Genomic DNA, 19,663 nt, shown 5'->3' with positions numbered 1-19,663 from the left:
GTTGTGTTGTCTCGAACCACGCCCACCCGCACGGACATAAACATAGAGAGGGGCGGGCCCTGGGGGGAGCTGTGACACAGGGGTCAATGTCATGGTGTTGTGGCTGCCTGTGTCAGGCCATGTAGTGTTCTCATCCAGGATTATATAACTTCCTTACAGCCATCACCATACTTTACAAGTCATCCAACCACAACCAGATGGTACATCAGAGGAACAACTGCTCTGTGTCTGTTATGTAACCATCAGACTCAGGGCTGGACTGGGACAAACATTTGGCCCTGGATTTCATCCAGACCGGCCCACTTTCCTCCAAACACCTGTTGTTGGCACTTCAATCATCACGACACCATGGTTATTATGGTGTCAGGATGATTGAAGCACATTATTTCTATTATTACATTGTAATATAAAATAGTTCAACTAACCATAATGCAGAATCAGTGATAGCCCTGAGCGTGTCACTTGCCACGTCGCCTGCCACCAGTTGTGTGTCACTTGCCACGTCTGTTGTCAACCAGATCTAGTGTGTCACTTGCCACGTCTGTTGTCACCAGATCTAGTGTGTCACTTGCCAACAGGAGCACTGTGTCACTTGCCACCATTGCCTGCCATCAGATGCAGCGTGTCACTTGCCACCAGGTGCAGAGTGTCACTTGCCACAGTTGCCTGCCACCAGATGCAGCGTGTCACTTGCCACAGTTGCCTGCCACCAGATGCAGCGTGTCACTTGCCACAGTTACCTGCCACCAGATGCATCGTGTCACTTGCCACAGTTACCTGACACCAGATGCAGTGTGTCACTTGCCACCGTTGCCTGGCACCAGATGCAGCGTGTCATTCGCCACAGTTACCTGCCACCAGATGCAGCGTGTCACTTGCCACAGTTGCCTGCCACCAGATGCAGCGTGTCACTTGCCACAGTTACCTGCCACCAGATGCACCGTGCCACTTGCCACAGTTACCTGCCACCAGATGCAGTGTGTCACTTGCCACCGTTGCCTGGCACCAGATGCAGCGTGTCACTTGCCACAGTTGCCTGCCACCAGATGCAGCGTGACACTTGCCACAGTTACCTGCCACCAGATCTAGCGTGTCACTTACCACAGTTACCTGCCACCAGATCTAGCGCGTCACTTGCCACGGTTGCCTGCCACCAGATCTAGCGTGTCACTTGCCACAGTTACCTGCCACCAGATCTAGCGTGTCACTTGCCACGGTTGCCTGCCACCAGATCTAGCGTGTCACTTGCCACAGTTACCTGCCACCAGATCTAGCATGTCACTTGCCACGGTTGCCTGCCACCAGATCTAGCGTGTCACTTGCCATGGTTGCCTGCCACCAGATCTAGCGTGTCACTTGCCACAGTTACCTGCCACCAGATCTAGCGTGTCACTTGCCACAGTTACCTGCCACCAGATGCAGCGTGTCACTTGCCACGGTTGCCTGCCACCAGATGCAAAACAACTGTTATTTCACTAAAAAAAGTTACTGACAAAGGGAGTAGGGGGAAACGCATTAAAAGACTGTGCAAGAGTCCAGGCTTATCATCAATCTGAATTAGGAGCCACCAGCAGGAACAGATCGGACCAGTAGATGCAGAGTACTTCTATTTATTGGTGGAGGTGGAACGCACGATGGGGAGGATGTGATGTCATCAACCAGAAATGATGCAAGATGTGGGAGGCGATGCATTTGCAGAGCATGCACTCCTTCTTCAGGCCGTCATTTTTTAATATTCAAAGGAAACTCCCCCATCCATCCATCCATGTCTCTATTTTTATTGAGAAATCACTTTGACAAACAACCACCTGTGGCCCCTCTTGAATAAGGACAAATGATTTGTGTAGCATTTACTTCCTGGAATCCATCTGCCCTTAGCTCAAGCATGCACGTAGACAAGAGAGTGTGCTTAGTTGAGAAACTCCTCCTCCTCTCCTCCCCTGCTGAAGATTCCTGGGTTACTTAAAAAATGAACGCAGTTGTTGACCCTCCTAAAGATTTCTGGGATGTATGACATAATTTGCCTAGGCAAGAAACCAGGTAATAACTAAAAAAATGTAAACAAAAAAAAGTTTAAAACAAGTAAATATGATATATTTTCCTATCTATTTACTAATGCTAGCAGCATGAGGATTAAAAATAATGGCGATTGGGAGAGTAATGTTCTACTTTAAAGCGGAGGTCCACCCTAAAGTGGACCTTCCGCTCTTTGGAATCCTCCCCCCCTCCGGCGCCACAATTGGCACCTTTCAGGGGGAGGGGGGTGCAGGTACCTGTACAGTACAGCTATCTGCACCCACTTCCGGCGTAGATTCTGCAGAAGGTACGCCCCTTTCCGCAGAATCTACGCCCCTTTCCAAAAGTCCCCCGCTGCCTGCTGAGAAACACACGGATCCCAGAGACAGCGGGGACCATCCTTATTGTGCAGCGCGACTCGCGCATGCGCAGTAGGGAACCGGGAAATGAAGCCGAAAGGCTCCACTTCCTGATTCCCATACCCAAGATGGCGACGGCAGCACCGGAGAGATGATCGAGAGATCGGCTTCGGGTGCCGACATCGCGGGCGCGCTGGGCGGACTCCCGGCGGACTCCCGCTTTAAAGCACATGTAAACCCTCACCCTGTAAGGCCCCTTTCACATGGGACGGATCAGTAATGATCCGCCCCGTGATGATCGGCTTGCTCAGCGGGGATCGCTCCGTTGTCCCCGCTGAGCTGGCGGATAACAGGGCGGTCCCTGCACACTGTGCAGAGACTGCCCTGTCAGCTCTCCGCTCTCCTCTATGGGGGATCGGATGAACACGGACCATCTGTCCGTGTTCATCCGATCCGCTCTGCAGACGGATAGAAAAATAGGATTTTCCTCCGTCTGCAGAATCGGACAATAGTAGAGGCAGACGATAGCGGGTGTCTGCGGATGTTTATCCGCAGACACTCGCTATCCCATAGGGATGCATGTATGTCCATATTTCATCCGCAAACGGATGGATGAAATACGGACATAATGTCCGCATGTGTGAAAGGGGCCTAAAACAACCCAATCAGTTTAAAATAGAAATGAAAAGCAAAACATTTGTGTATAGATATAAAAAAACGATAAACACGTTTTTTCACTTTTTTTATACATAACCAAATATCCTCTGTTCTCAGCTGCATAAGAGCTGGGTGAGGGAAAGCAGCAGCACACTGACCTTCCCAGTGAAATTGGGGGGGGTGTCAGGACAAGTCTGATCATTGGAGAAGAGCAGGCTGAGTTCCCAGCATAGCTAGAGAACTGATCATGGTGTGTACTCTTGCTTAGTGTGGTCAGTTTTTAATAGGAAAGCAGAGGGTCTGGCAGGAACACCAGGGATTTCACACAAAAGAAGAAATACAAACAAAAGGATACTTTCTCTTACAAATACTTGGTACAGCAATCACATATAAGGAATATGAAAGGTTCAGGTAACATATTCTTTAACTTCTTTACGGATCTTCATCTCTGTTGTTGACGGGCTGCTGGGCTCTGCTCCTACCTGCAGATATAAATTCAGGAGAAAGCTTTGCCCAGACGAGTCCTGCCACATGGGCAAAGAGAGAAGGTTGCCTGCTGCAAAGGTACCACTCTCCTAAAGTGGGGGTGGGGTGGGGGGTGCTCCTAGGAGCCTGCCAACATGCCTGGGGCTGCTGAGCCTTGTAGCCAGAAGAGTTTCATGGAGTTCATTCATGTTTGTCATCTGCCAGGACATGAATGTGGCTCAAGTAAAGGAACCTCATGTGTGAGAAGAGTGACCCTAATACAGGTGCCCAGAAGAACCCACTGTGGGGGTAGTCCTCTTATGTGACCCAGACTTTGAGCCCAAAGAGTTAATGGGGAGCATGGAGGAATGTCCACCATCACCTGTCCACACCCCATTGGATACCCAACAGAACAGTATGCAGAATCGAGATTGGCACTCTGTATTCTTCTGACTGTAAAGCAACAGCATCAGCACACAAACTCCTTGGATGAGCCACGGAGCCTGCAATGTCCCTGCCTGTACTTAGCTTCTCTGGACATTCTTGCAGCTGAAGATCACCTCTGTTGCTCCAATTCAGGTCCCAGCTTCACTCCTTTTGGTTAAATTATCTGGTCTGGCAACATAAGTTTTAACATCTGAATCCGCAGAGTTCCCCTTTTAAGTCTGAATCCGCAAAGTTTCCTTTTTACATCTGAATCCACAAAGTTACCCTTTTACATCTGAATCCGCAAAGTTTCCCTTTTACATCTGAATCCGCAAAGTTTCGCTTTTACATTGGAATCTGCAAAGTTCCCCTTTTACATCGCAATCCGCAAAGTTCCCTTTTTACATCTGAATCCACAAAGTTCCCCTTTTACATCTGAATATGCAGTTCCCCTTTTACATCTGAACTTGCAGAGTTCCCTTACACTGTAAGGATGGACTCTGCAGACTCTGATGTAAAGGAGAACTCTTGGGACTCTGACATAAGTGTCCTGCAATGCACAAATGTCTACCTAGGGAAGGGGGAATGAATTCAAATTCAAAGTGCTCCGGTTGCTAAAATTTGCTGAGTTCCAAATGACTCTCTAATAAAACATTCACATTTCGAATAAAAGAAAAAAACCCACTTAACATAAGGTGTCCTCCTCAGAGTCCTCATTTACATCAGGTGCCCCACTTTACTGCAGGTGTCCTCCTCAGAGTCCTTATTTATATCAGGTGTCCCTGTCAGAGCCCCCTTTACAGCAGGTGTCCCAGTCAGAGTCCTCCTTTACAGGAGGTAACCCAGACAGAACACCCTTTACAGGAGGTGTCCCAGTCAGAGTCCTACTTTACAGCAGGTGTCCCAATCAGAGCCCCCTTTACAGCAGGTGTCCCAGTTAGGGTCCTCCTTTACAGCAGGTGTCCCAGTCAGAGTCCTCCTTTACAGCAGGTGTCCAATCAGAGCCCCCTTTACAGCAGGTGTCCCAGTCAGAGTCCTCCTTTACAGCAGGTGTCTCAGAGTCTTCTCTTTCATCAGTTGTCACCCCCCCCCCCCCATACTCACAGCTTTCCTGGAATTAAGGTATCTTCTCCTTCCTCTCTCCAGTGATATGATAAGGAGAGAGAGAAAGGACAGACTGACGGCTGTCTATCATCCCCTGCTGACTGGAGGGAGGAGAAAGCCCATTCCTCCCTTCAGCAAGTATCCACAGATGCTCCTTGTGACAGGAGTGAAATTGTGATCACTCCTGTCAGGGAGGAGCAGCTCAACATTGCACCCTCCCTAAACACAGTGCCAGGGGCGGGTGCGTGTTTTGCCCCACCATTGTACTGGCTCTCCCCTGAGGACTCTGTTTCTCATACCCCTGAATACTTGTAGTGTATGGGCTCCCTTATTATTCAAAGCCTGCGAAAGGACCCAAGAATTTGTGACATCAGGGATAAGGATCATTATTGGTTGGCAACCCTATGTGACCACCGTTATAAGGAGAAAGTCTTGGAACTCATCCTGCCTTTGCGGAGGGAGCACAGGATGAAATATCTTGAGGACACCTTAAAGAGGACTTTATGTAATGCCTTTCCAGACTCTAGTAGGATTCAGTCTCATGGAAAAGCTAGTTTTGAGTCTTCTGTTGGTCAAAGTAGGGGCGGTGGTAAAGGGGGCCACCTCAGTGATGCATTTCAAAATTTTTTAAGTTCTTAGCGGCCAGGGCTCTCAGCTTCAAAGTCCCATTTGCAGTGTTTGCATCGTATGGTAGAAGATTATCTAGGGGCGAAAACAGACATTGAGAGCTTTACAGTAGACGATCCACTGGGTTTCTGGGTCATGAGAATAGACCACTGGCCAGAACTTTCCCAGTATGCAATTAAGCTGCTGGGCTGCACTGCATCCAGCATGCTTTCTGAATGGGCATTCAGTGCTGCCAGAGGTTTTGTGACATATAAAAGAGGCCGTCTGTCCACAGACTCCGTTGACCATCTGACATTTGTTAAAAGGAATCATTCCTGGATTAGCAGCAGCTATCAAGCCCCTGATGCCGATGTCGCTGATTAAAGGTCCATACATACGCTTGAACTTTCCGATGGGAAATGTTGGATGTCAGGCTGTTGGCGGACAATCCGAACATGTGTATGCTCCATCGGACAACTGTTCTCGGACTTTCCGCCAAAAAATGTTGGCTAGTATGTTTTCAAATTTTCCTCCAACAAATGTGTGTTGTCGGACTTTCCGATCGCGTGTACACAAGTCCACCGGACAAAAGTCCAAAGCACAAACAGGCATGCTCGGAAGCAGAAGCGGTCGATCTTGGAAACTCGAGTTTGTAATGGAGAACGAACATTCGTGATGAAGTGCTGAAATCTCCAAATGCAGCGCACAATTCTCTTCGTCTTAAATGGGATAATATTGAAGCTGCTTTGCTGGTGATACGGATGGACTTATTGCAAACAAATTTTCAAAGGCTTTTTTTTTGTAGTGATATCAAGAATAATATTATTATGGGTTTGTTTTTTGTTTTTTTAGTTTGTGGAAGTTACCACAACACCATTATCCCCTGGTTTTTAAGAACAAAGATACAACTATGTTGGTGTCCCTTGTCAATTTTACATTGTATTTTTTAAAATGTAACTGCCTACTCCCAAACTGTCATTTGAAATAAAACACATAGCCAAGTATTATTCTCCACAATTTTATGATGGTACATTAAAAAAATGTAAAAAAATAAAATTAGACATGTTAACTGCCAATAGAAACTTAACCAAAAAGTGCATTCTATGCATCCAAAAATATAGAATTTTTTTACAAATAATCAAATCATTATTGAACCAGTTACGAGCAGGAATCACTTCATCGGCATACGGTAAAAACCAGGCAAACACTCCAATCTGGAAACCTACACTTAGACTCGAAGCCACAAGTGTAAAAAAAAGAGAAGGACTCCAATCGTGTAGTAACGTTGAAAAAGAGGAGCCTTTATTGCTTATAAAAACAAACGATTATATTGCGGTTGTCACCTCTTGTTTTTATAAGCAATAAAGGCTCCTCTTTTTAAACGTTACTACACGATTGGAGTCCTTCTCTTTTTTTTACACTTGTGGCTTCGAGTCTAAGGCCGCGTACACACGGGCGGACTGTCTGCCCAACTTAGTCCGCCGAAACACATTTGAGTGGACAGTCCGCTCGTGTGTGGGCTTTAGCGGACTTTTTCAGCGGACAGTCTGACGAACAAAGTCTTACGGTATTTCCGTAAGATTGTCCGTCCAAACTTGGTTTGAGCGGACAGTCCGCCGGTGTGTGTGCCAGTCCGCTGTACTTTCGAAATGAGCGGACTTTTCCCGCCCGGAGAAAAGTCTGCTCATTTCGAGCGGGGAATGGACTTAAAGGGGAACCCCAACGCCGAAAAAAATCGGCGTGGGGGTGCCCCCAAGTCCACAACAGACCTTTGTCCGAGCACGCTACCCAGCCGGCCAGGAAAGGGGGCGAGCGCCCCCCCCTCCTGAGCCGTACCAGGCCGCGTGCCCTCAACATGGGGGGTGCCTTGGGGAAGGGGGGGCGCACGGCCCCCCCACCCCAAAGCACCTTGTCCCCATGTTGATGAGGACAAGGGCCTCTTCCCGACAACCCTGGCCGTTGGTTGTCGGGGTCTGCGGGCGGGGGGCTTATCGGAATCCGGGAGCCCCCTTTAATAAGGGGGCCCCCGGATACCGGCCCCCCACCCTATGTGAATGAGTATGGGGTACAATGTACCCCTACCCATTCACCTGTAAAATAAAAGTACCAAAAAAAAACACAACACACGAGATAAAATATTTTATTGCACAGCTCCGGGGGTCTTCCGTCTTCGGGGGTCTTCTCGCCGGACTCCTCCGCTATCTTCTTGTAGCTCTTTTGCTAGCGGAGGAGTCCGGCTTTCTTCCTCCCCGCCGCCGGCCTCTTCTCCCGACTTCGGGGGTCTTGTCCCCCTCTTCGGTTCTTCTGCCGGGCCACCGCGCCTTCTTATAGCTCTTTTACAGGCGGTGGCCCGGTCTTCTGTCGCCGCTGTCGCCGCCGTCGCCGCCGCCGCCGCCGCCTTCCGTTCTTCTTCTTCTTCTTCTTCTTCTTCTCCAGGAGATGTTGCCTCGACGATCTCTCCGGTCGGAATGCCAGAGCCGCGCTGCGCGGCCACTTATATAGTGACAATGGGGCGGTGTCACATGGTATATGTCACATGGGTTGGTGTCACATGGTGACCCCGCCCCCTTACGATGTCATAGTCCCCATGTGACATCAACCCATGTGACCAACCCATGTGACATATACCATGTGACACCACCCCATTGTCACTATATAAGTGGCCGCGCAGCGCGGCTCTGGCATTCCGGCCGGAGAGATCGTCGAGGCAACATCTCCTGGAGAAGAAGAAGAAGAAGAAGAAGAAGAAGAACGGAAGGCGGCGGCGGCGGTGACGGCGGCGACAGAAGACCGGGCCACCGCCTGTAAAAGAGCTATAAGAAGGCGCGGTGGCCCGGCAGAAGAACCGAAGAGGGGGACAAGACCCCCGAAGTCGGGAGAAGAGGCCGGCGGCGGGGAGGAAGAAAGCCGGACTCCTCCGCTAGCAAAAGAGCTACAAGAAGATAGCGGAGGAGTCCGGCGAGAAGACCCCCGAAGACGGAAGACCCCCGGAGCTGTGCAATAAAATATTTTATCTCGTGTGTTGTGTTTTTTTTTGGTACTTTTATTTTACAGGTGAATGGGTAGGGGTACATTGTACCCCATACTCATTCACATAGGGTGGGGGGGCCGGTATCCGGGGGCCCCCTTATTAAAGGGGGCTCCCGGATTCCGATAAGCCCCCCGCCCGCAGACCCCGACAACCAACGGCCAGGGTTTTCGGGAAGAGGCCCTTGTCCTCATCAACATGGGGACAAGGTGCTTTGGGGTGGAGGGGCCGCGCGGCCCCCCTTCCCCAAGGCACCCCCCCATGTTGAGGGCACGCTGTCTGGTACGGCTCAGGAGGGGGGGGCGCTCGCTCGCCCCCCTTTCCTGGCCGGCCGGGTAGCGTGCTCGGACAAGGGTCTGTTGTGGACTTGGGGGGCACCCCCACGCCGATTTTTTTTGGCGTTGGGGTTCCCCTTTAAGTCCATTCCAGGCGGCGGGGCCAGTGACATCTCCTTCGCGGGCCCCGCCTACCTGGAGACGCGGTCGAAATGAGCGGACTTTCCTCCGCGTGTGTGGGCGAGTCCGTTCATTTCAAAAGTAGAGCGGATTGTATGGCGGACTTAGTCCGCCGTATTAGTCCGCTCAAAAAGTGCCGTGTGTGGGCAAGTCCGTTCATTCAAAAGTTTGGACGGACTGTCTGTCGGATTGTCTGACGAACTTAGTTGGGCAGATAATCCGCCCGTGTGTACGCGGCCTAAGTGTAGGTTTCCAGATCGGAGTGTTTGCCTGTTTGGTTTTTACCGTATCCCGCTGAAGTAATACCTGCTCATAACTGGAAGATTTCAGAGGTGCCGGAAAACCATGAGTCCCCGCAGAGGGCGTAATCTGCCTACGCATAAGACCTCGCTCTTGAGGGGGTCCACCTGTTCTGATAAGGGTTCCCACTTACAGACTTCCCTCTTTTCAGATTGAGACCCTTTCTCTTCTTCTCTTGTCCCTCCCTTCTGGTGAAGGTGGATGGTCTTTGGAACGTATCATTTCAATTGGACTTCTTCATCCTTTCATCTATTCATTAATAGTTTCATTTTTTTATTCATTATTCATTTTTGTGATACTTATTTATCTGTGCTTATGGACAATTTCTGAATGCTCACTTTTTTAGTATTAACTTTTCATTTGCACTTTATGTCATTTCAATTGTGATTTTTCTTGTTTAGCGCAATTTATTTTTATTATTATTTAATCACAGCTCCTAAATGGGATCATAACGGCGGCCTGGGCTATGTAGTCTCACCCGGAGTAGAGGCAGAGAACACCCCCCAGAATGCCAGAGAGGGGACCTGGGGATGGCGGCAGCCAGGGGACAAGCCAGACCACTCAAACACATGACCTGATGGACCTATGGATTGAGTGTGGGTGTTGATTTTATCTTGAGGTAATTTTTTGGTATAGGTTTCATGGGCACAATTAAAGCGGAGCTCCAAAAACTGTAGCTGTTGACTTTTAGTATTAGGACACTTATCTGTCTACAAATACTGCAGTGTCTTCACCCCAGCCGATGTTTCAATCGGCTCTCGGGTGCTGCCATCGCCATCTCGGCTAAGGGCAGCTTGCAGTGAAGCCTTGTGGCTTTACAGCTGGTTCCCTGTTGTAATGCGTGCTGCCTTTTGTGAATGGCCCGGGAGTGCGGGGAAGGAGGAGGGGGGCCAAACTTCCTGCTGAGTTTGCCACAGCAAAGTCAGCCAGAAGTGGGGGTACCTGTCAAAACCAGGTACCCGCTCCCCTCTCCTGTTAGGCCTCATACACACGGATGTTTTACATCAACTTTTTTGAGATTTTTTTGCTGCTTAAGAAGGCAACTCCATGTTATTCAATGGGCTCATACACACCATGGCGTTTTTGAGCTGTAACAGGCATGGCCGTTTTTAAGCTCCAAAAAAAAATCAAGGACCAGCGCCTTCAGAGGCTCCAGCGTTAGAGCAGTTTTGACGCTAACGCGAATTAACGCTATACCGACGTTTTTTAGCTACAGCGTTTTTGAGCTGTAAAAATGTTTATAATGTGATTGGTCACTGTATGTAAAAGAAAAACAGGAAATTCCTGTCTGCAATTACCCAAAAGTCCCTTGCACACCTGGGGGATTGTGGAAAATATAGAAAGAGGAGGAACAGGCAGCAACATGGCAAATTCTGTCTCCCAACCAGCTCTCATTACAGCTGTGGAGGCTCATCCAGAGCTGTGGGACCTTGCTCGCCCACAGCATGGAGACCACATTTTAAAAAATCAGTTGTGGATGGAGATCAGTGCATCAATTACCCCAGGGTGGGAAGATATGTCGCATGGTACACAAAAACAAACAAGTAAGTCTATGTTCATGGAATGCATGATCTGTTTGTTCTGTATTGTAATAAATGTAGAATGCATAATTAACCTCTTCCTTTCCACTTGTCCATTATTCTTAGGCAAAGACCTGCAGCGGCGTTGGAAATTTCTACGTGATCGTGTGAGGAGGGACCTCACTGAAGATGAGAAATCAGCCCGATCCGGATCCCCAGCGTCAAAAAGTAAGCCACATGTCTACCACCTAAACCTAGCCTTTGTAAGGCAATCAATGATCAACAGCACCAGAGAGTAAGTTTATCTTGTTTTTTTTTTATATAACCCGGTGCATTTAATTAACCCCATGCATTTCTTTGCAGGCAATAATAGGATTTTTTGTACTCACCGTAAAATCCTTTTCTCTGTAATTCACCGACCGACACAGCTCCTCTCTGTAACAAAATAGGTTGTTAGCCCTATGACTAGGAGATACTAGGCAAAGTTGTAATGCAACACTTCAGAACTCTTAGCTCCGCCCAGGGGGGTGGTCCCTCAGGCTACAATCCCCCACACTCTGTACCAGCAGGCTCAGTACGCCAACAAGCAGTATAACGTAAAGAGAAAAAGGAGAGGTGGGTGCTGTGTCGGTAGGTGAATTACAGAGAAAAGGATTTTACGGTGAGTACAAAAAATCCTATTTTCTCTTATATTCACCGACCAACACAGCTCCTCTCTTTAACAAAATGAATCGTCCCCAAGCAGTGCCAAACGAGGGGTGGGAAAAAACAGCATAAAACTTCATTCACCATGGCAAGTGGGAACTAGTGAAACTATACCCACACAAAAAAACAGCAGTGCGTGAAAAAACCATCACGCACAACAGGGTACCCTCAACAGGAGTGATTCCCAAGACCACAGCGAATGCGGAAGTAATGCAAACAGTGCATTAACGTAACAGTACTGCGTTTTTATTGAAAAACTAGGAAAAGGCATGGATTGCATAGTCAATTGCAACTACACGGCTGCCTGCAAAACTTTGCGGCCAAAACAGGCATCAGCCGATGCACTGACGTCTACCTTGTAGAACTTGGTAAACGTATGGACGGACGACCAGGTCACCACTTTACACACCTGAGCGACAGACGCTTGGTGTTCGAAAGGCCTAAGACGTTCCGATTGCCCTTGTGGAGTGGGCCGTGACCAGAAAGGGGGGCACATGCCCCTTCAAGGGGTAGGTTTGTACTACAATCTGTCTGATCCACCTGGAAATGGTGGCCAACGATACCGCCATACCTTTTTTTTGACCAGCCACCGAAACAAACAGTGAGTCTGACTTCCGAAAGGGAACCGTGGCAGACAAATACACCTTCAGAGCCCTAACCACATCTAGAGTGTGAAGGGCCACCTCCTTAGGGTGCTTCGGCTTAGGACACAGAGAAGGTAATACAATGTCCTCATTGATATGAAAAGCAGAGACCACTTTCGGTAGAAAGGACAGTTACGGATGCAACACCACCTTATCCCTGTGGATAACCAGATAGGGCGACTTGCAGGACAAGGCCGCCAGTTCCGAAACCCTCCTGGCTGATGTGATGGCCACTAGGAAGACAACTTTCTGTGAATAAGTCAACAAGGGAATCTCCCTGATATTTTCAAACGGCGGTCTTTGAAGCGCCGACAACACCTGGTTCAAATCCCAGGGGGGTAACGGTGGACACACCAGAGGGACTAAGTGTCGTACCCCCTGGACAAAGGTACTCACTAATGCCGCGTACACACGTAGCGGACTATCTGACGGACTTAGTCTGGCGAAATTCCCGCCAGACTGTCCGTCCGACTTTCCGAACGGGCTACTTGCCCACACACAGCACTTTTTCAGCGGACTAATACGGCGTACTAAGTCCGCCGTACTATCCGCCCTACTTTTGAGCGCGTCTCCAGGTAGGCGGGGCCCGCGAAGGAGACGTCGCTGGCCCCGCCACCTGGTATGAACTTAAAGGGGAACCCCAACGCCGAAAAAATCGGCGTAGGGGTTCCCCCCAGGTCCACATCAGACCCTTGTCCGAGCACGCTACCCGGTCGGCCAGGAAATGGGGGGACGAGCGAGTGCCCCCCTCCTGAGCCGTACAAGGCCGCGTGTCCTCAACATGGGGGGGTGCCTTGGGGAAGGGGGGGCCGCGGATACCGGCCCCCCACCCTATGTGAATGAGTATGGGGTACAATGTACCCCTACCCATTCACCTGTGAAAAAAAGTACAAAAAAAACACAACACAGGGTAAAAATTGTTTATTGCACAGTTCCAGGGGTCTTCCGTCTTCGGGGGTCTTCTCGCCGGTCTCCTCCGCTATCTTCTGCTAGCTCTTTTGCTAGCGGAGGAGCCCGGCTTTCTTCCTCGCCGCCGGCCTCTTCTTCCAACTTCGGGGGTCTTGTCACCCTCTTCGGGGGTCTTGTCCCCCTCTTTGGTTCTTCTACCGGGCCACCGCGCCTTCTTATAGCTCTTTTACAGGCGGTGGCTCGGTCTTCTGTCGCTGCTGTCTTCGACGTCGCCGCCGCCTTCTGTTCTTCTCTTCTTCTCTTCAGATGTTGCCTCGTCGCATCCTCCGCTCACAATGGCTCTGACGCGATGCGCGGCGACTTAGCTAGGGACATCACTGGATGATGTCCCCGCCCATTATGGTGTCACAGTCCCAGAGGATGCTGGCGGGAAGATTGGAGTGCAAAACTACTTTCTAAGTCCGCCGTACTTTCAGGTCAAAAAAGTCCTTCGGAGGCTACACACGGGGGGATTGTCCGGCGGACTTGAGTTTGCCGGACTTTTCCACCCGATTGATCGTGTGTACACGGCATCAGGAGTGCGATGCCAGGGGTCATTGAAAAAAGACAGCTAAGGCTGAAATTTGTCCTTTGATGGTGCTTAATGCCAATCTCTGGTCAACTCCTTGCTGGAGAAACAGCAGGATCCTGGATATGGCAAAAGAGCACGGATGCCATCCTTTCTCCTCACACATGGAGATGTAGGTCTTCCAGGTACGATGGTATATCTTCCGAGAAGAAGATTTCCGTGCCCTCAACATAGTTGGAATCACCGAGTCCAACAGACCCCGGTTCATCAACACCTGGCTCTCAATAGCCATTAAGTGCGGCAGGAGAGGCGCAGCTTTGATGCCTTCCTCGACCCAAGCAACAAGCGCGCCTGCTTCTGCCGCCACATGTACAACTTAATGGAGGACATGGGTGGAGACCTTGAGATACAGTGCATGGATCGACTGAACGCCATCTATGTTCAATACAAACAGTTAAAATACAGTGATGTGCCCCCTCCACCTTCAGTCGATCCATACACTGTATCTCAGGATCCACCAATGGCCCCCAGGACCTCAGCAGTGCAAGCACACCCCTCTCAGTATCAGTCCCCTCCTCTACACCAGACCCCATTGTACCCACCACCCTCCTACGAAGACTTTACATTGCCATCTTATATGCATAGGCGTCATCCCCATTCCTTCCCCCGTCCCCAATCCCCACATGCCGAAGGTGACCAGGCATCCCAGCTAACCTATCACCAGTTGTAAATATTTTCATGTTCTATATTTTCATGTTCAATAAACATTTTTTGCTTGACAAATTCTGTCTTTTTTATAGGATGCAAAACAGCAGTCATTTGCACTCTGCTTGAGACAAAGGCATGCTGAGCCTAGGCCAAGCATGTATTTGTCCCAAGCAGATTGTAAAAGGGCACACTGCACTCTACTTGAGACAAACGCATGCTGAGCCCAAGGCCTAGCATGCGTTTACTTCACGCAGAATGTAATGGACTCGATGAACAAAAGAAGAAACATGGACACAAAGAGCATTAACATCAATGACATGTTTTATTAAAGACCAAAATCCAAGCTGATTTATTCTATGTCAATACAGTTTTTTAAATATGATCATCTTGCCATGACACCTCTCCATTAGGAGATACAAAATATTGGGTAAATTGGTTGCGGATTGTCATGACCCATGCCGTGGACCGCAAGTCCATAAATTGATCACGATGTGTAGGGTTGCTGGGCTCAGATTCCGGTACGGAATCACATGACCACGTGACGTCACCCGCGTCTTCCGTTCATACTCGTGGCTATTACGTGGCTTTTTACTGCTGATCCTTCACACCGGGGAACAGTGTAATAACATGTAAGTGCAATAGTCTTTTAATAAATTTGTATTTATTTTACTATACGGAGAGCACTATTGTGTACCCTTATTGCCATTTAATGGACGTTCATTTGGAAACTGGTGGAGCCTACTTCTGGATATATGTGATCTACACTGCCCAAAATTATATCCTTAGCGCTATAGAGGTGAAAGTGGAATACCATATTTACCCTGTATCAAGGGACTGCTTGTTTGACCCTATTCATGCTGAGGGGTCCATTAGATGAAGTGAGCTGCTAGCACTCTCGATTGGTGGAGGAGATCACTTGGCTGAAGAGAATGTCTGACACCGTGCTTGTTCATTAATAGGATCACCCTGTATGGACACTTGTTGGTGTTTCTAGGGACTTTCTTTTCTTGCAATTATTATACATCAGGGATATGCAATTAGCGGACCTCCAGCTGTTGTAAAACTACAATTCCCATCATGCTCTGCCTCTAAGTGTCATGCTTGTGGCTGTCAGAGTCTTGCTATGCCTCATGGGACTTGTAGTTATGCAACAGCTGGAGGTCCGCTAATTGCATATCCCTGTTATACATTATGTCTTTTTTTGTCTAAGTGTTTTGCGCTGCACTGCTTTGTATTTATTTCTCTGTAAGGATTTGATAAGTTGGTCCTCGGTGTTCAGCTGCTGTCTTTGTGATATATCTATTGCGCTGATTGATATCTTGCTTCTTTGTATGCACAGTTCTGCATACATCTTGGTGAAGTAACTCACTGACAGCCGCTGGGATATCAGCGGATGGGTCCAGAAGCAACGTTGTCTCTTGCTTCTATCTTCCTCCAACTGTCTTCTTCTACGAATCCTCAGCAAGATAATAAGCAGGATTGCTTCATCAATCTTTTGCACAACAGGATCCATAATGCAAAAATCCAAGGAAAACACACGCAAAATAGCAAAAACTCCACAAATACAATATAAGTACAGACTCTCTCTCCTACCAAAATGGCCCCTTGAAATGATATTGCATGTTGTTTATTCTGTTTCCTTGGCATTGTGGGTAATTTGTAAGTGAAAAATAGCAGAAGGATTTTTTTTGAAAAAAAAACGCGCCTTATCATTAACGCGTATAAACGGCGTTAAACGCGCATTGACGCCGGAGCGTTTTTAACTCTGATTTTTTCCAGACATTGTAACTAGCTTAACAGGCTGTTTTTTATAACGTCCTTGTGTATGAGGCCTTATGCTTACATTTTTTTTAAAGGTTCTTGCAGTAAAACCAAGGAAACTTAGATCTTGGTGGTATATCAATGTGCTTTTACTAAACAAAAATGCTTTACATACAAAACTATTACAATATTAGGAATATAATACAAAGCTGACAGATATACCTATAACAAGAAAAATGCTACCTACTTCCTAGCAAAACTATTGTCTGTATACAATAAAGGCCCATACACACGATCAGACTTTTTGACAACAAACATGCAAATTAGCTGTTTTGGAGCAACATCCGACCGTGTGTACGCTCCATCGGACAAACTTTTTTGGTTTTCAAAGGACTTTTGTTGGCTGTGCGAACGGACAAACTTTCTGGCAACAAAAGTCTGATGGAGCAAAGTCTGATCGTGTGTACAGAAAACCATAGGACTTTTGTACAAAGTACAAACAGGCAGGCTCAGATCCAATGCAAAAGATCAGACAACAATACAGAAGTTGACCACAGGTGGCGGTAAAGAGCAGAAAAATCACATGATTTGGTGAAAGTTGGCTGAAAAAGTCCTGCTGTGTGTATGCAATACAAGTTCAGGGCCGACGCCCTTTGTACAAAAATCCAAGGGAAAGTTTGTACAAAGTCCTATCGTGTGTATGAGGCTTAAGAATACACGACAGGATTACTTGCCTCAGCCTATAGAAACTTCACAATCTGCTTGGCAATAAGGACCCTTTGATAATTGCAGGAGATCAGGCGAAAAAAAGGGTCTTCAGGTTCTGGCAGAGACCTTCCTTGATGTTACGTCATTACAAAGTCCTGCTCTCGGTTTGTGTTCTTGCCTTTTATTTGGAAAGTTTTAAGAAGACAATGCCACCTGGGCATATCTTTTTCTACCCCATTACACTGATGTCCTTTTTAGATTGTAAGCTCTAATGAGCAGGGCCCTCTGATTCCTCTTGTACCAAATTGTAATGTAACTGTAATGTCTGCCCTCATGTTGTAAAGCGCTGAGCAAACTGTTGGCGCTATATAAAACCTGTATAATAATAATAATGTCAAAAATAGCAAAAGCTCAAGCTAGATATTTATAGTTCACCTGAACACCTGTATAAACAATAGTAGCAGAGAGAGTATCTTGTGTAAGCACTCCAGGACATCTGTTGGACAAATGTCCACTTATAAGCCTGAACAAACAGACCAAATGTCTGATTGTGAGGGTAGGATAGTCACAAATATATATATAGAATATACATATCTCATACACACATCTCCCTGTATAATATATACATAAAAACACATCAGATGCAATACATTCCGCCCTTGACTCTCCCAAACTCCTCATAGAAAAATTACTTCATTTATAACAACACTCATTCTAAACCTTCATTAGCCATGAGCCTAACCCCCTCCCATTTTCCACCACCGAGAAGGTGTCTAGTCTTTAGCAAAAGTTCATTAGAAGCAAGTCCTGGCTTGTAACACAGGCTTGTAACACATCCAATATTAAAGGCCTTGCTCACCACAGCTCTTGTAGGCGTCTGTCATTCTTTTCATCATGTAGCCACTTTTCTCTGGTCTTCCTTTGGATCAAATCAGAGACAGCCTGTGAAATAGCAAACAAAGCGGATTATCTGTGCCTTCTAGTAATACATAAACAGCAGACCCTGGCCCTTCTGATACAACTTCTTCTCTAACTGGCTTCTTGCCTGGATCTCTGACCAACACTTTGCCACCTGCCTGTATCCCCTTCAGATCCTCCCAAAGAACATCAATAGGGAGGATGGGAAATATACAGATATCATTGCTGTTTATTTTGGAAGGTTTGATGTTATAGAGACTCACTTTCCACTCTTGCTGAGAAGTGTCCACTAACCAGTCACTGTCCTGAAGCTCATCTGCCAATGTAAATATAACTTAAAACCTTCCTGTCAGATTCCCTCTCATTCCTAGATAGGCTTCAGCTTCAGATATGTCACTCTTGGTTTCTATGCCATGGGAAGCAGTAAGTTGGTACCTGTTAAGCCCTGTTCTTTCATGAAACTTACGTAAATACTGAACTCTGCACTCCAGCTGTGGAATCTGCACCTCAGTCACAACAACCATCCTCTCATATGGTGTGATCTTGGCTATTGTCCTAGAATTTAACATGACTACCTGTGTGAAGACCCGATCCCACCCCCTTAGTGTATGTGTGGGTGTAAGCTTGTGTATCTGGTCCTTCAATAGCCCGTTGTATCTTTCAATCAAACCAGCTGCCTGTGGATGGTATGGGATGTGGCACAACCAGTATACTCCAGAGTCATTGGCCCATTGCTGTACTGTTGATCCAGTGAAGTGAGAGCCATTATCACTTTGGACTTGTTTGGCAAAACTATAAGCAATGACAAGTTTCTGGAGCAGTTGCAGCGTTGCAGCTGAAATCTGCACGTTTGCAAGGATGAACAAGCAAAAGTCCTGAATAGGTTTCCATTGCAGTGCAAGAATATCTCAGTCCATTGTTTCCCCAGGGCAGGGGACTGATGAAGTCAATCTGCCAAATCTTAGCAGGCCTCCCATCCCTCTTAATCCACCGAGTGGAGTACTTTTGCAATGGCCATTGTCGCACTTCTCCACACACTGTACAGTTCCTATTGCAGTCTTTATCATGTCCATGGATATGGGCAATCCTCTCTGCTTCGCCCATTCAAATGTCACTTTCTGCCCCAAATGTCCAGATTGCTTGTGAGCCCAGTTGGTCAAGTTCATCAAGACAGGATCAATTGCCAAAACTGCATTCACCTTGGCGATTTCATCTGCCACTTTGTTATAGTTATCAAAGTCTGGGATCAGGGGCACATGTGCATCAACATTCCCTACTTTTATGGTGCGAGAGTGAACTTCCTTCCAGATGTAGTTCCAGACTTCCTTGCCTCCCCATGCCATCTTTCCATGAATCATCCATTCATCGGACTTCCATGTGGGCATCCAAGTTGTCAGTCCTTTAAAACCGCCCAGCTGTCAGTGTAGATAGTGACATGGGAAGAAGGCTCCTCCTGAAGAGTCATCACTATAGCTTTCAACTCTGCATACTGACTGGACCCTCCAATTCCGATCTTCTGCAGGACTGTGTCTGTACTCGGGTTGTAGGGCACTGCTGTCCATTTATGCCCAGACAAGGTGACTATTTGCTGGACCATCAGTGAACTATGCTGACTTGTTCACGTCTTCTGAGAGAGACTCAAAGGGTGGAGCCTTGTGAATGGGGGAAGACTGCAGCACAGGAATTTCTTCTTCTGACTGGGTGCTGGTGAACGTAACAAGCCCTGCCAACTGTTTTGAAATGTCTTTGACATCCCCAGCTGCAATACCCCCCTCTTTCTTGAAGGTACCACTTTCGTTTCATCAG

The 19,663-nt window shown here is 47.7% G+C and overlaps 1 protein-coding gene across 1 annotated transcript in view; it reads right to left on the bottom strand.

Annotated features, from left to right (window-relative positions):
- Positions 1-19,200, bottom strand: part of OAZ2 (ornithine decarboxylase antizyme 2) — a 59,998-nt gene extending 40,798 nt beyond the window's left edge. Inside the window, 2 exon segments of the mRNA XM_077471326.1 lie at positions 17,799-17,881; positions 18,901-19,200. Coding sequence (XP_077327452.1) covers positions 17,799-17,881; positions 18,901-19,200 — 383 coding nt within the window.
- Between the last annotated feature and the right edge of the window lie 463 nt (positions 19,201-19,663).

The sequence above is a fragment of the Lithobates pipiens genome, unplaced genomic scaffold, assembly GCF_037356315.1.
Source record: "Lithobates pipiens isolate NorthernLeopardFrog02 unplaced genomic scaffold, aLitPip1_a1.2 Scaffold_8, whole genome shotgun sequence".
Lineage (NCBI taxonomy): Eukaryota > Metazoa > Chordata > Amphibia > Anura > Ranidae > Lithobates > Lithobates pipiens.
This window is presented reverse-complemented; position numbering and strand designations above follow the sequence as displayed.